Raw genomic sequence first — 15173 nt, forward strand, 5'->3', positions numbered from 1 at the left:
TCCAAAAAGATCAGGTGCCCTGTGCTGGGTGAGTTTGCAAAGGATGTGTTGTGGGCACACAGGATCATTTCTTTGGCTACACCCTAAATGGAGAGTTCCACTGTGACTTTTGGCACCTTTCAGCAAGGTCTCAAAGTCCAAAGAGGTGCTGTATGAAAAGCCATGGGAAGTTGAGCTCCAAGAGCAGAGGCTGCTTTTCAAGCTCATGTTGCTGCTCCTTGGTACCTAGCTGCTCTGAATGAGCAAACTCCACAGGAAAGATGAAATTTGAGGATCTCTTGCTGGAAATTGGGGGCTTTGGCAGATTCCAGATTTTGATTTTGACTATCCTCTGCCTCACAAGAATCAACCTTCCCATGCATTTCCTGCTGCACAATTTTCTTGCTGCCACCCCCTCTCATCACTGTGCCATTCCACACCAAGAGGCATTTGTGAATCTCACCGTGGAGGAAGTTCTGCTCATCAGCATCCCTCAGAAGCCCGATGGCACTTTCAGCTCCTGTGAGATGTTCTCACAGCCTCAGTTCCACCTGCTGCTCAACTCCTCCCTGCAACCAGAGAACAAATCCATCATCCAGCACTGCCAGCACGGATGGGTCTATGACCACTCACAGTTCACCTCCACCATCTCCACCCAGGTAACTCCTGGCCTGGGATCCAGCCAAAATTGAAATTAGCTCTGTGCTTTGGGGAGAAGATGGAGAGGTGTTTGCTGAGTGCACAGAATGAGAGGGGAATCTGTGCATTGTAGCCAGTGGACATGACCTGTTCAGAGAAGATGTCCTGGGAGGGGGAAGCTCTCTGAAGCTCAGCATAGGAGCTAATATTTATTAATATTATTTTTGTGAGCATCTCATCTTGCTTAGATTGATGCCAACATTTCTCATTATAATCATCCTAATTTCTCCAGATGATTGAGAGATTTGGGAGTGGTCAGACGGCAGTGGAAAGACACAAATATAGGATTTTCTCTGTGCGGCATTTGCACAAGATTGCATCTGTCAGGCTTTCACATGGGCTCTTGATTTCTTTTCTTGGTTTTCCAAACACTTTATAACTTCTATTCCCTTGGCCACCCCTCCTCACTGATCTTCACCTTCCTTCTCTTCTCCCCAAGGATGTGCTGCCTCTCTTCTCTTACCACCAATATCTCTCTTCCAAATCAAATGTTCTCTCTGAGGGTCCTCCACCGAGCTCATAACCAGCCATAACCTTGAGCCTGCAAAAGGTCCCTGCCCATCAAATATTAACCACCCACCTTCTGAAACACTTTTCCAGGGCTAGCAGTGATACCTCTGGGTGTTAATGCTTTACTTTCCTTGGGAAACAGTCCAAATCACACAAGGTCTCAGGGAAGGTGAAATTTGGTCAGGCAAAAGGGGCGCAGTTGGGCTAGAAGGATAGTGCTGGTTGTCTCAGTGGAGGCAGGGACAAGTCTTAGCCTGGAGCTGGTGCTTCCTCCCCACCACTCAACCCCTCCTGCTCCTCACAGGGGTGAGGGTGCTGTGTGCCCTGGGTCTGTACCTCATTTCTGCACTGGAGAAAGATGTGAAGCAGTGCTGAGGGAGAGGCTAGAAGGAGGCACTCTGCAGCACAAAGCCTCGTGATGCTGCTCCCATGGCCAGCAGCCTTGGGACCCATGAAGGCACCAGGGCTTTCTCTGGAATTCTGCTCTTGTAGCAAGAAAGGTTGCTTGAGGTCTAGCTGGCCTCATCAGAGAGGCTGCAAGTCTGGGTTGATGATTAAATTTTGCCACGTTTGCACACAGAGAAAATTAACTCTGCAGTTCGCCACAGCATTCTGTAGAGATTTGTGATATTTGTGCTTCCAAGAAAGTAAAATTATGTTCATTAACTTAATTAAGGATGAATGTCCAAACCAACTCCTCAGCTGCACTGGGACAGCCTCACCTCAAGTCCTGGGGGCAGTTTTGGGCACCACAATACAAAAGAGACTTTCAGCTACTGGAGAGCATTCAAAGGAGAGCCATGAGCATGGTGAAGGGTCTGGAGAGGAAGCCATATGAGGAGTGGCTGAGGGCACTTGGTCTGTCCAGCCTGGAGGAGACAGAGGGGAGACTTCATTGGGGTCTTCAATATCCCCACAAGGGGAAGTGGAGGGTCAGACACTGATCTTTTCTCTGTGGTGACCAGTGACAGGACCCATGGGAATGGCCTGGAGTTGAGTCAGGGGAGGTTTAGGTTGGATATCAGAGAAAAGTTTTTCACCCAGAGGGTGGTTGGGCACTGGAACAGGCTCGCCAGGGCAGTGGTCACAGCACCAAGCCTGACAGAGCTCCAGAAGCATTTGGAAACGATCTCAGGCACTTGGGGTGACTTTTGGAGTGTCCTGTGCAGGGCCAGGAGTTGGACTCGATCACCCTGATGGGTCCCTTCCAACTCAGCATCTTCTACGGTTCTGTGATTCTATGAAGTGTTCACAGAGAGGCTGTCACAGTGGGGATGGATAACTGGGACTTTTGTAAGATGCAGCTTTCCATTTTCCAGGACCCTGGCACTGTCTGATGTGCAGTTCAGTGCAGGATCCCAGCCGTCCACCAGACTCAGCAGATACAAACTGGAAGACACAATGGAATGAAGGAGCACTGGAATGAAGGAGTGTGAGAAGGCAGCAGGGACTGGGCTGGGCACTAAGTGTCATTTTGGCCTTGTGTTTCAGTGGGACCTCGTGTGTGAGCAGCGTGGGCTGAACCAGGCTACAGCAACCTTCTTCTTCATCGGCGTCACCGTGGGGGCCATGGTGTTCGGGGACCTTTCCGACAGGTTTGAGCCCTCCCAGGCTGCTCCTCCTGGCCTCGGCTTCACAGAAAGAATGCCACAAACATGTGACCTCCACCAGGCAGGCAGAGGGGTGGGGGAAGAGAAAAGGCAACTGCAAAGGGAGATCCAGCCTGTCACTGGGAAATTGGATTCAAGGGAGTAAACGCTTCCCGGATCAGTCAGCCACTGAATGCTTCCCGGAGCAGAGACACAGCTCTGGCCTTGGTTAGGAGTCAGATGCACTGCTGACTGTGGGCAGAAGTGCTGCAGGAACCAAAAAAAAAACTAAACAAAAAATCCAGTCTGCCAGACCAGCTTTAGTCTAAAAATGGAGTAAGCTGGTTGATACAAAGCTGGACGAAAAGGCTAAAAGAGTTAACTCCTTGCAAACTGTACACAAATTAACTCCTTGCAAATTATACACAAATTAGCTAATGACACCCAAGTGAGGGGCTCAGAGCAATTTCTTGCCATAGCTTAAAAGAGTTTCCAGCGAGCAAAATCTGAATCTGTCATTCCTAGAGAATCAGAGTAAAAGAGATTCTTTACAAGAAGGGAGGTATTTATTCCTTAAGGAAGAGGTGAAGCAATGAAGCAAACAGAAACAAATCTGCTCTCTCTGGTTAAATGTTGGGATGTGACAATATAAACCTGAAAAATAAATACAATTAATAATCTAGAAAGGGTATCAGATAAGAAACTAAATATTTTTGCAAACAGCAAAACCAGGAAACCCATCAGAGGACAGAGTCCAGGCACGCGGTTGGGATGTGCTGTTCCCTGTTCATTATTCATTATTGGGAAACTGCTTCCTGATTTCCTTCCTCTGGGAGGAATTAGAACCCAGCAAGCTGCAAAATCCCTGCAGAGGGGACCCTGAAGTGTGAAGGACCCAGAGACTTTAGTGCTACAGATGGGAATTTTGACATCCTTATCTTTACCCATGGGTACGTGGCTATGCTTGTACAAGGACCCAAGCCACCTGCATGATTTTCAAACTGTGTGCTTTGGTTTTGTATCTACAATAGTTTTATAGCACAGCTGGAGGGAGAGAAATTCAGAACTGAGAAAAGGAGCAGGACAAAATATGGCAGAAAATAAGACAACACAAGGTAGCACAAAATGAAAAGTAATTTGTTTCCCAAATGGATTGTGAGGGGGAAGTGCCAGCAGAGGATCAAGGCATAAAAGGAGCATCTGGAAATAAAAATACTGTAGTGTGAGACATAAATGAGTCCATGCTCCCAGTGGGAGAATGTGTAGGGGCAGGTGTTGGAGCTGGAGCTTTGAAATGAGCTGACAGAAGAGGGCAGAGAGAAATACACCAGAGGAATGCCAGTTAAATGCCAGGAGTAAGGAGACATTGTCCTGGAGCCCTACAGCATCTTGGGGATAGAAAAACTTTTAACTGGTCTCCAAATAAGATCTCAGGAGTGCCAGGCAGCCTGACTTCTGTCTGCACCAGGCAAATTGGCAGAAACTCCTCAGAAAGGTGGAGCCAGAGCCCCAGGGCAAGGCAGGACACACCAGTGAAGGATCAGCTGGGTTTTCCAAAATATCCAACTCTCACAAATGTACAGGATTTCTTTGCATCAATCAGCAGACTTTTCAGCAGAGGAGACACCATCATCTCAGCCTCCTTATCCAACACTCCTTCAGAAACTGATCTGCCCCAGGGTGAGAAGGAAGGTCTCAGCATGACTAAATAAGTAAAAGCCAGGAAGAAGAGAGAAGATGCAGGTGCTCCATTAGGACAGGGGAGCAGCCTGTGCTTGGATTTTTGTGCTTTTCAGTGCATTCATAAAAAATCTGGAGGGAGTGGAGGGAATGCTGGGTCTGGCAGAGATGAGGTCGGAGGGTGGAGACTTTGCAGAAGGAGCTAAAGGACTCTGTGACTGGATGAGACAATCAGAAGACAGAATTTCAGGGCAGATTAATCTAAAAGAGAGAAACAATTTAAACCTCTCATTTAAAATGGAGGCTCTGAGCTGACCACAGCTACTCAGTGGGAAGATTTTGGCATTATACAACTAAACACAATTTTGCTGTAGGCAAACATCCACACAGCAATGAGTAGTGGCTAGGGAAGCAAGAGGAAAATTAAGGATCATTAGGTTAAACCTCAGATGTCACCCCCCACATCTCCCCTATCATCTCTTTAAAGTCAACCTCCCATTAGCAACCTTCCTTTTCTCTGGCAGAGATGAGATCCCATTTCTTTGTGCTAACAGTGAGGCAGAGATTTCATCTCTGGTGCTCCAGGGGGAAAAACATCTGGCATTTTGCTGCTGTTCAGATTCAGGTTTTTTCTAAGTCATTACAGATATTTGGATTTGAGAACTGCTCTACTGACAAATTTTACCCAGGTAAACCTTCCAAAAACCTTCACTGTAAACAAATGTATGCAAAAATACATATATATTGTTTCTGTTATTGGCTGCTCTTCTCCAAAAACTCCTTTTGTACCTTGTCCTTGTACTGAATTGGTTCAATAATGCTTTGGCAGACTTCCAGATTGGGTCCTTTTATTGTATTTTCTACAATCTTTCAGAAGTTATGCTTTTGTACCACTCTCTTTGAAGACAATTTTAATGGCATTATTTCTAGCAGCCTCCCTACATCCTGCAGTTCAATCCTGCCAGCTCCCTCCTGGTTTTCCTAGCAAGTAGTGTGCATTTGCTGAGAGTCTAGTAATGGCTCCTTAAATAGCTGCCTGGACTCCTGCAGGGAATATCATGGCTTTATACCCTTCTTACTGTGTTTTCAAGGAAAATCTTACAAAATGTATCTTCTTTCTTGGGCAGTTACCCATTGCAAACTGGATCCAGCTCTGGGGGGTTTCTGGGTGCTCCCTGTTCTGACCCAGGGGCATCAAGGTGTCTTTTACAAACTGTCCCAGCTTAAATTTCAAAGCAGATCCAGCAAACTCCCTGTACTCAAGCCACAAGTCGGTTCATTTATCACCTGCTGAATGAAGTAATTTTTAATTATTTTTGGGAATGTTACTGTGACATTATGTCCTGGCATGCCGCTTTTACCCCTGGAACAATCATTCCTTCTGCCATCCTTCTCAGGAGGCCACTGGAGAGCCCCTAATGCCAGGATCAGAGCAGGATTTCAGTCCTTGTGGACTGAACATCACCTGCAGCCAGGCTTAATCCACTTCTGCTGCTTGAGCCTAAGCTTTCCTAACAGGCAGTGCTGATGTTCATCAGGAGACCCACACCTTGTGCTCCATTTTGATTTTTAGATTTTCACAGGTTGTGCAGAAATCCGTGCAGACATATTTCTCTGTCTGTGGGAGAGTGTGTGTGTGTTTATATACATTTCTATTGCATTTGTGTGCATTTAATGTTTTGTATTTCTCCACACTCTCCACACAGGACTCTGGACAACTGGGTAAGGGGGACAACATCCTGGCAGATTCCTCAGAAACCCCCTAGGATTTCAGGGCTATTTGCACATGTGGGCAGACCATTGGATTCCTTCCTTTTCCTTCCAAGGAGCAGGGTGAAAGTGTCACAGCTCTGTCTCCTCCATGAGAGTGGTGGCAGTGGCCAGTCCTGAGTAAGCCATGGGAGAAGGACATTGACACTGGAGCAGGGTGGGACAGCAACCCAGGATTTCAAGCTGGCATCACAGCTTTTGGTGGTGCTGTTTGCCAGGAGAGCCAGATTTGTTGTTCTGAGCAGTGCTGGTCTTTCCGCTGGAGACTCCCAAAGTTTGTAGGGTGGGCTGTGCATGGGATTGCACCGGCTTGATCCAGAGCCATTTCCTCCTCTCCAGCATGCTGCATCCTTTAATTTGCCTCTAAAATCTCTGCTTTGCCCATTTCAAACCCCGCTCCCATGACAGGTTTCCAGCCAGTGTAACGCAGCCTGTGCTCGTGGCAGGTTCGGAAGGAAGACCATGCTGCAGGTGTCCCTGGCGTGCTCCCTGGTTTTTGGGATGCTGAGCGCTGCCTCCGTGTCCTACACAATGCTGGCTGTCACTCGGACCCTCACCGGGGTGGCCCTGAGTGGCCTGTCCCTGATTGTCCTGCCCTTGGGTGAGTGTGGGGGGCTGGGGCTGGCAGGGGGGCTGCTGGCAGACGGTGGGAAGGGAATTCTCTACCAGGCAGGGCAGGCTTGGTAGGAACAGGGGCATGGAATGCAATTTCCCTCCTGCGAGGATCCCAGAATTACAATTTGCTGTTGGTCTAATTAATATTTAACAGTCTACTCAAAATACAACAACCACTTGTTAGCGCTTCTGTTGCGACAAGCCACGCAATTCCTGTCAAGTATCATCAGCGACACAATCAGAGCCACACTCCAAGGTCTCTGCCCCTTTTCCTCTCCTACAAAGTTCTCACCTTTCAAGCACACACTTAGGACAGACAATTCAGCAGCATTGCCCTGTCCTCAGCACGATGTGTCATTTACAGGGTGTTTCTACTTCCCCAGTTTCGAGTTTTCCTCGAAAAAAACTGCTCAGTTTTCCTAAGCTGCCAATCTGTATTTTACTATGAGAAGAACTACCAAAACATTTTTTAAAATCACACAGGGCTAGGCAAAACTGAAGCTGAAGAATTTAGGTAATTACATCATAAAAACAAGCTCCAGATTTCAGGATATCCAGTAAACCACTGGATAATTTTGTAGATACAGTTGGGACATACTGGGCAAAAAGTGTTGTACCCAAGAACAATTAACAGTTGCAGCAGAAATTTCCAGGATTTTTGCAGATCTAGTCAATGCTATAATGGCTTCAGTACTGGAAAAGCCCACACAAGACCTGACAAATCCCAAGGCCTGCTGTGTTTGTTTATTGCTATAAAGGCTGATTCCTGAAGTCATAGTAGAGCTTTTCTGGTTGTTAGAGGTTGTAGCACGATGTCCACTTCGGAGGAAAACTGGCTTTTAGTTCACACACACAAACAAAGAGACCCCCAGCTGGCTTTACACTTTTGCTGCTGTCTGCTCTGGGTGGGCTCCATGGGAACAACAATTCCTCCCAATCTATTTCTGTCATCTGAAATAATGAGTGGGAATGGGAATAATGAGAGCGAAATGTGAAACTGTGCGGGCAAGATGGTTAGGGGAAAAAAAAAATCTGGTTGATGAAGACCAAGTGGATGCTATTGAATGGGATAAAAAAAGATATCACCAAGATTGGTTTTACCACTGTTCCTTAACACATGTCCAGTATTTCTTTTCCTGAAGTTTTATTTTAGTGGCTGACAGCTTTGCAACAGCCTAAGTACTGTGGCTGAATATTTTAATATTCCAAATATCAGCCAAAGAGTAGAACTTTGTGAAGGAGCAGACCAAGGATGTTCCCTTGCTTTGCCCTTGTTAAAAAGCCCTGAAGACCCTCCCTTCCTGGAGAAATCCTGCATGTCCCCCCAGCTGGATACTGCCTCCCTCTTGCAGGGATGGAGTGGGTGGATGTCCAGCACCGCACCTTCACCGGGATCCTGAGCAGCATCTTCTGGAGCCTTGGGAACATGCTGCTGGCCCTGGCAGCCTACTTGGTGAGGGAATGGCACTGGCTGCTGGTGGCTGTGACAGCTCCTTGCCTCCTGAGCATCGTCTGCCTGTGGTGAGTGGAGCCACCAGAAAGGAAGCACACTGGGATTTGCCTCCTCTGTGGATCCTAGGATTCATTCAGCAGCCTCAGGATGAGCAGGACTCATCTGTGTCCTGTACCTGGATTGCCCAAGTGTGGCAGCTCTGGAAAACTGGAGTGGTGTAAGAGCTTAAATGAGAGGTGTGGGACTCAGGGGCTCTCCAAAACACAGTTTATTCCATCCAAGATGTTACAGCAGCCCAGGGTGGTGGGTGACAGAGCTGTGCCTACAGCTGTCAGCTCCAGCTGCAGGCAGGCCTGGAGACCCTGAGTTTAGGTTACAATGCATTATAGACTTTCCTTTGCTGAGCATCTTCATACATGAGAACCAATCTGTACCTTTACTTTTATCTATAGCCTATCATAACTACTGTAATTACCATAATTCATGTTACTGTTCTCCAGTCACTAAAAGTCAGTACATTACAGTTTAAGCTAGAAGTTGTTTTTCAGTTTTCTTGCAGTAGAAAATTCTGAGACCTTTTTTCTGCTTGCCACATTTGCTGACTTGTTTGCCTGTGCTATCTTTCTGCTTGGTAAAAACATCTTGTTTGAGGTGGGTTTATCCTTTGCTCTAAATCATAAAAACCCCTTCTAACTAACAGACCCTTTGCCTCCTTGGTTATCCAGTCAGACTGGCTCAGCAATTCTTTTCTTCTGTATCAAAACTTGCTTCCATCTCCGTTCCTTCATCAGACTCCACATTCAAAAGTCTTTCTGCTAGACATACATATCTGTGAGACTTTCTTGTCAAACTTTCATCCTTACCAACAGACTGGCCTGGGTTTCGTCTCTCCCAAGGTTACATCACAGTTTTGGGGACAAGGAGGAGGTGGGAATGAGGCTGAGGCATTAGGATGACAGGTGAAAGCAGGATTTGGGGCTGCCAGCTCTGTCAGACGTGGCTCAGAGTAAAGAAAAGAGATTCCAATAAAGGAACACTCAACCAGATCCAGGCTTTAATCCTTAGTAAACTCAAGATAAAACATTTATCCATTCTCTGTCCCCACCTCACTGGGAAGGATACTAAATTTTCCATGAAAGCCACACCTTCAGGCTAGGTCAAGTTCATTTATCTCTGCACTTCCCAAGGCTTTTCTCAGGTGTGCAACCATCCTGATGGGCCAAATACACCTGCTTTCTATGGGCAATTTCCCCCCTGTAGCCTTATTTAAGAATACCTGACATCTCCTAAGCCTTAAAATGGGAGATGGTTCATTTAATCAGAGAAACTTTAATTTTTCATCTTTTTTTTTTTTTAATTTCCCCATGTAGTAATACAAATTAGAATACAGAGTTGATTCATTAACAGTCTAAGGAGTAACTTCTGGTATTTCACTGATCAAGTCCAACACAACTAAAATATGTGTCCTGCTGACTTTTTTAGTTCAGGTTGTTTTGCTCTCTTTCTAGGGCAACCAGCCATAAACAACTGAGTCCTTGGAAATGCTGAAATTCACAGATGCATTTGGACCCCCTCCCTTTTCATCATAACTGTTTGATATTTCTTCTTATGTTGCTATCTTTCATGGAGATTAGTTCTCCAATAAATTATACTTTAGTCTTCAAGCACCCATAAGGTCAGTGATTGCAGAAAATTGAAAGCCTCTGAAGTATGGAATTAAAATCTAATTTAGCAGTCTGTAGATATTACTGACACAATGTCAGAACTCAGTGGAGACATTAGACAACCAAAAGACATGGCATTACTCTCCAGAGACAGTGGCAATGAGTGCAAAATGCCATCTTTCCTTCTTTAAATTTCCCAAGGTTGCAAGCCTGTTGGAAGGAGATGAAAACTTTCAACAAGATCAATTCTCCAAACATTTTTGCTCTATACATCATTTTCAATTCCTGCTTGAATAGTGACAACAGTTGCTCATTAGTTTTACTGTAATCTGATTTAGGGCACATGAATCACAAACATTGGATTGTAGGGATCTGGTCTTGGACCATTCTAGTGGGAGACTCCAGTGTGAAGAAGGCTTTGATTATTGTGAAAACCAAATCATTTTACCAACTAACAAAGTATGTATAGAGCTCACTGAATCCTTTCTACATTGTGGTTTTTAATTGCTGACAATTTCAAAGCTTAAAGCGTCCCAGAAAGCACAAATATGTACATAAAAGCTCCCTGGGACCAGTTTTGATTGGTAAGAGTTTGAAACTTCAGCCAGCTCAGCCTTTAAGAGTAGAAGAGCCTGTACCTGTCAAAAGGGTGCCCCACTACTCCTCCCATGCACCACAGTTGTTATATTCAGGTGGAAGTCTCATGGAGAAGATGCCAGAACCATGGCTATGGGGTGGAAAACAGGCAGCTCCAAGAGGAACAGTCTCCTCTCCTTGTGCCTGCAGGTGGGTCCCAGAGTCGGCCAGGTGGCTCATAGCCAAGGGCAAAGTGAAGCAAGCCCACAGGCACCTGCTCAGATGTGCAAGAATAAATGGAAGGAAAGACTTTGCTGTTTCACCAGAGGTAAGGAACTGGAGATCCAGACACACTTTCTTGTTTTCCCACTTTGTCTCTCGATGTTTTACCTCTGTTTGCTACCTGGAGCAATGCTTAGCCTGCAGTGTGGTCTGTGGGGCACTGTGGGAATTTTCCTCTAGAAAGCAGAAATTCACTCCTAAAGATAAAGCACCAGCTCAGGTCCCATAAGGCCAGAAATCCCATCCATTAGGTGAAGTGTCTTTCCACTCGTTTTTTCCACTCCAGGCCTCAGTGGACTGAGCACTGGAGTAAATAGACAGTGAGTAGAACTTATTAACTCTGCTGGTACTCACTCCTCAATCAATTGCAAAAAAGCTTTTTGGACAAGCAGTCTCTTCTTCTTCACAGGCAGTGAACTTCTTTTCAGTGCCTGACTTTTTAGGTATTCTGTATTTATATAAGTAGATGGATAAATAATTACTCTTTAAATGAATGTGCTCCTAAGAACAAAGCATGAAGCTCGCTGCTAGCTTTTCATACAACAGCAGGCAGCTACATGGGGAAAAGGGTGGAACTGGCCAACACTGACTTTTCCATCTGCCATTTCTCTACAGACCTCTCTGCTACATGGGGCACGTAGGTGAGAGGGAAGAAGAAACCATGAGAAGAAAAAAGAGGTCTAAAATAGCAGGCAATCTGTAAAATTGTAGGAAGATATGACTCTGAAAATGTATGCTCAGAGAATGGTTCTGCAAAGGGAATGTATGGAAAATCCAAGGTGGATCTGAAGCTGGGAAGGGCAAAGCCTCCAGCCTGTTGGGGTTTCATGTCTGCATGCTAACAGTACAGCAGCTGTGCTATTTCCTTCTTTCCATCTCTGCCAGGCCCTCACAAGGATGGCAACAGACAAAAGCATGGGAGGGAGTTACTCCTACATCAGCTTGTTCAGGACCCCAGTCCTGAGGAAGATCTCTCTGTGTTCTGGTGTGGTGTGGTAAGCGGTGTCACTTCACGAGGGGCGGGGGAGGAATTCATCCTGCAGCTCCCAGAGGGATTTCCCTCGGTCCCAACTCCACCCGCTCCTTGCAGGTTCGGTGTTGCCTTCTCTTATTACGGCTTGAGCATGAACCTGACCGGCTTTGGGCTCAGCATCTACCTCTCCCAGTTTGTCTTTGGTGTCATTGAGATTCCAGCCAAGATGGCCATGTACGTGCTGGTGAACCGAATCGGCCGGCGGCAGAGCCAGGCGTGGACGCTCATCCTGGCTGGGGTCTGCATAGGAGCCAACATCATCATTCCCAAGTGTGAGAGGCTCTTCTGCTCTACACAGTGCTTGCTAAAGGGGGAGGGAGTCCATGTGGTGCAGTGCTGGAGAAGGAGAGACGTGGATCTGTCCACAGGCAATTCTTTGTAGAGAAGTCCTCCACCTGAAGGGTGTCCACGAGACAAGGTCACTGATGTGGGCTCACCCCAATATCTGGTCACAGCAGATGGTTTCCAGTCACTGTCAAAGGGACTGCTAAAAGGTCCAGCAATGGCAAGGCACAGTGCCTATCTTAATTATAGACTTTGCCCTGTGGGAACTGTCAGGAGCTATCCTGTCATCGGTTCAGCTCCCACCTGGGCTAATACTTACTAAACCTGCAGACCCAGCCTTTGGAGACAGCAGCTCTAGGGCTATGAAGCTGTGTGGGAGCACTGAACCTTCTCCCTTCTTCTGCCTGGAAGTTCCCTCCCAGAGGCAGCTCACTGCCATAAATGCCTTTCCTTTCCCCCAGCCTTTGCCTCCCTGCGTTCAGTAGTGGCCATTCTGGGCAAGGGTTGCTCAGAAGCTGCCTTCACCACCGTCTATCTGTACACCTCAGAGCTCTACCCCACCATTCTGAGGTAAGAGATGCCACCCACCTGAGCACACCCCCAGGGCCTGCCTGCGGTGCTCAGGCCATCAGCACAGCTGGATGTGCTGGTGCACTGCAGCACTGGCCCCCTTGCCTCTGGAACTAGCAGGTTCTGGGATTTCATATACTCACAAGAGAGAGGCAGAAAGCCACCCTTTTGTTCACCTGGGTTGTGGGTGGTTAGGTTGTGCTGACAGGAAGATGAATGGAAAGGTGAGGAGTGTTCTGTGTGGGGAGATCTTTGCACTCCATAAAGCACCTGTGCTTACTAAAGGCTTTGTTCCCTGTTGTAATCTGTCAGGGACTGTTAAAAGAACCTGAAAATAATGACTTGAAATACCAAGTTTTACAAGGGACACGTACTACCACATGTTTGAGAGTCTTTTGGGCATTGGATGATATTAAAGCAGGCATTAACCAGCCTTTCAGGAGGAAAAACAGAGCTTATTTGACATACCTGGGGAATGGTACCAGAACACCAGATTTAGCATTTGCATAGGCTGGGATATAGCTAAGTCTGGTGGAGAGCATCACCTCACTGATTTTTTGTGGAAGACTGAAAAAAACCTCACAAATTACAGCAGGCCTTGTGGGCTACTTCACTTCTGTCCCCTCCTGCCATTTAGTCCTTCAGCTTTCAAAGGTCTGTTGCATGCGGGGAAAGATTCACATTTAAACCAAAGCGGTCACACTGATCTGCTCCTTCTTATCCCAGATCACTTTGCATCTTTCGTGCTCAAAGACATTGGCAAAGACAAAATTGTTGGTTCCTTCTGAAGGACTTGTTCTGTATATGCACAAGCAGGTCCTGGGATCCTTGTCATGAGTGTGAAATGCCACCCATACCCTCAAAATTAGGTCTTATTTCTGGTCTCCTCTCCAAGGACTCCTTCCTTGGACCAAAAATGCTCACAGGTATCTCCAGTGTATACCACCTGCCTAGAAGTACCTGGGAGAAGGAGGAACTTGGATTTGCTCTGAGCAGGTTGGAAGACTCACCAGTCTTACTATTAGAAAATGCTCTCAGGGTTTTAGACATTTAAAGTGGAAACAGCTTTAGAGCAGGTATTCTTGGTGTGGAACTGCAGCATCTTTCTCACAATAGACATAAATCTATTTCTCACAGCAGCTAGAGTTGATCTCTGGGATAGATGATGATTTTAGGAAGACATGAAGAAAGAAAATTAAAAAATGGTAGTGGGAAAAGCCAGAGGGGAAAAGCCTCAGCACTCAGAGAAAATTGCAGGGAAAAGTGCAGAGGTCTGACAGAACACAAGTATCCCTCTGTTTCCCGTGTGGTCTGCCCCTTTCCAGGCAGAACGGGATGGGGTACACCTCCTTCCTGGCGCGCCTGGGAGGGGCCCTGGCCCCGCTGGTGTTCCTGCTGGACGAGGTGTGGCGGTCCCTGCCCGAGGTGACGTACTGCGGCGTGGCGGTGTGCAGCGGCGCCGCGGCATTCCTGCTGCCGGAGACGCTCAACGCACGCCTTCCCGAGGGCATCGAGGACGTCGAGAAGCCACAGTGAGTCACCTCCCTCCTGCCCTGCACGTGGGTTCTGACGAGGAGAGGGGACATCTCTCTCTGCTGCCTGCGATTCCCAATTCCCTGTGGGCAGCAGGGGAAGAAGGGACGACCCAGTTGGATTGTTGGCCGGTGGGCCTGTTGACCTTCCCGCTTTTCTGCCGATCAGCCTAAATGTGATTTTTTTTCTTCCAGAGTAAAAGTGCCACCAGAAGCCAGCACTCCCGAGGGCGTGCCACTGCAGGCTCTCCTGAAGTGAGAAACCCCGTGGGACAGCCACCATGGAGGACTACACAAACTGAGCCGTGCTCTGATCTGCCAGGGAAAGAGCCTTTGCTGCCCACCGATCTCAATCCCAAGGGAAGTGGAACTGAGGACGCTGGAGGAAGGAGGCAGATCAGGACAGCAGCTGGCAGGAGCTAACCCACTCTGCGGTGTGGCCAGCAGCAAGGATGCTCAGGTCCAACTGGGTGTGGAAATAAAGGCACCTTGTGCTAAGCTCTCCCAGTCTTTGGCCTTGTTGGACTTGGACCTTCCAGATCCGTGCACAGCCTTCCAGAAACTACAGTCCATTGGTTCCTACACCTGGAGAAACAATGCAGCAAGAAAAATACCAAGTGTGAATCACACAAACCAAATAAGCTCTAATAAATCCAGCTGGGTGGTAATTTATGGTTCATTTCAAACCATAAACTGTAGCTACACATATTTCTTGTATTTAGAAGAGGTCTGGACGGTTTTCACACTGAGGCTCAAAGCCAGAAAAAAGCACATGCAGGAGTCCCACTGAGAGTGGGTTAACTGAAAGCATTTTTCCTACATACATGAAGAAGAAAAAAGGTTTTGCATTTAAATCTAGTGTGTATGCAAGATTTACACTTTAAGCTATAGGGGGAAAAAAACCACAAATAAAAAAAACAAACCAACCCAAACCAA

The 15173-nt window shown here is 47.0% G+C and overlaps 1 protein-coding gene across 1 annotated transcript; it reads left to right on the forward strand.

Annotated features, from left to right (window-relative positions):
- Positions 1–260: 260 nt before the first annotated feature.
- On the forward strand, positions 261–14496 carry SLC22A7 (solute carrier family 22 member 7; the record flags this gene model as incomplete). The annotated part of the gene is made up of 10 exons (XM_084201750.1): positions 261–638; positions 2680–2783; positions 6674–6828; positions 8195–8363; positions 10746–10863; positions 11703–11812; positions 11908–12122; positions 12597–12705; positions 14031–14237; positions 14433–14496. 10 exons carry the CDS (start codon positions 261–263, stop codon positions 14494–14496), a joined length of 1629 nt encoding a protein of 542 aa, XP_084057876.1.
- Positions 14497–15173: the final 677 nt, after the last annotated feature.

The sequence above is a fragment of the Fringilla coelebs genome, assembly GCF_963513975.1.
Source record: "Fringilla coelebs genome assembly, chromosome: 3".
Taxonomy (NCBI): domain Eukaryota; kingdom Metazoa; phylum Chordata; class Aves; order Passeriformes; family Fringillidae; genus Fringilla; species Fringilla coelebs.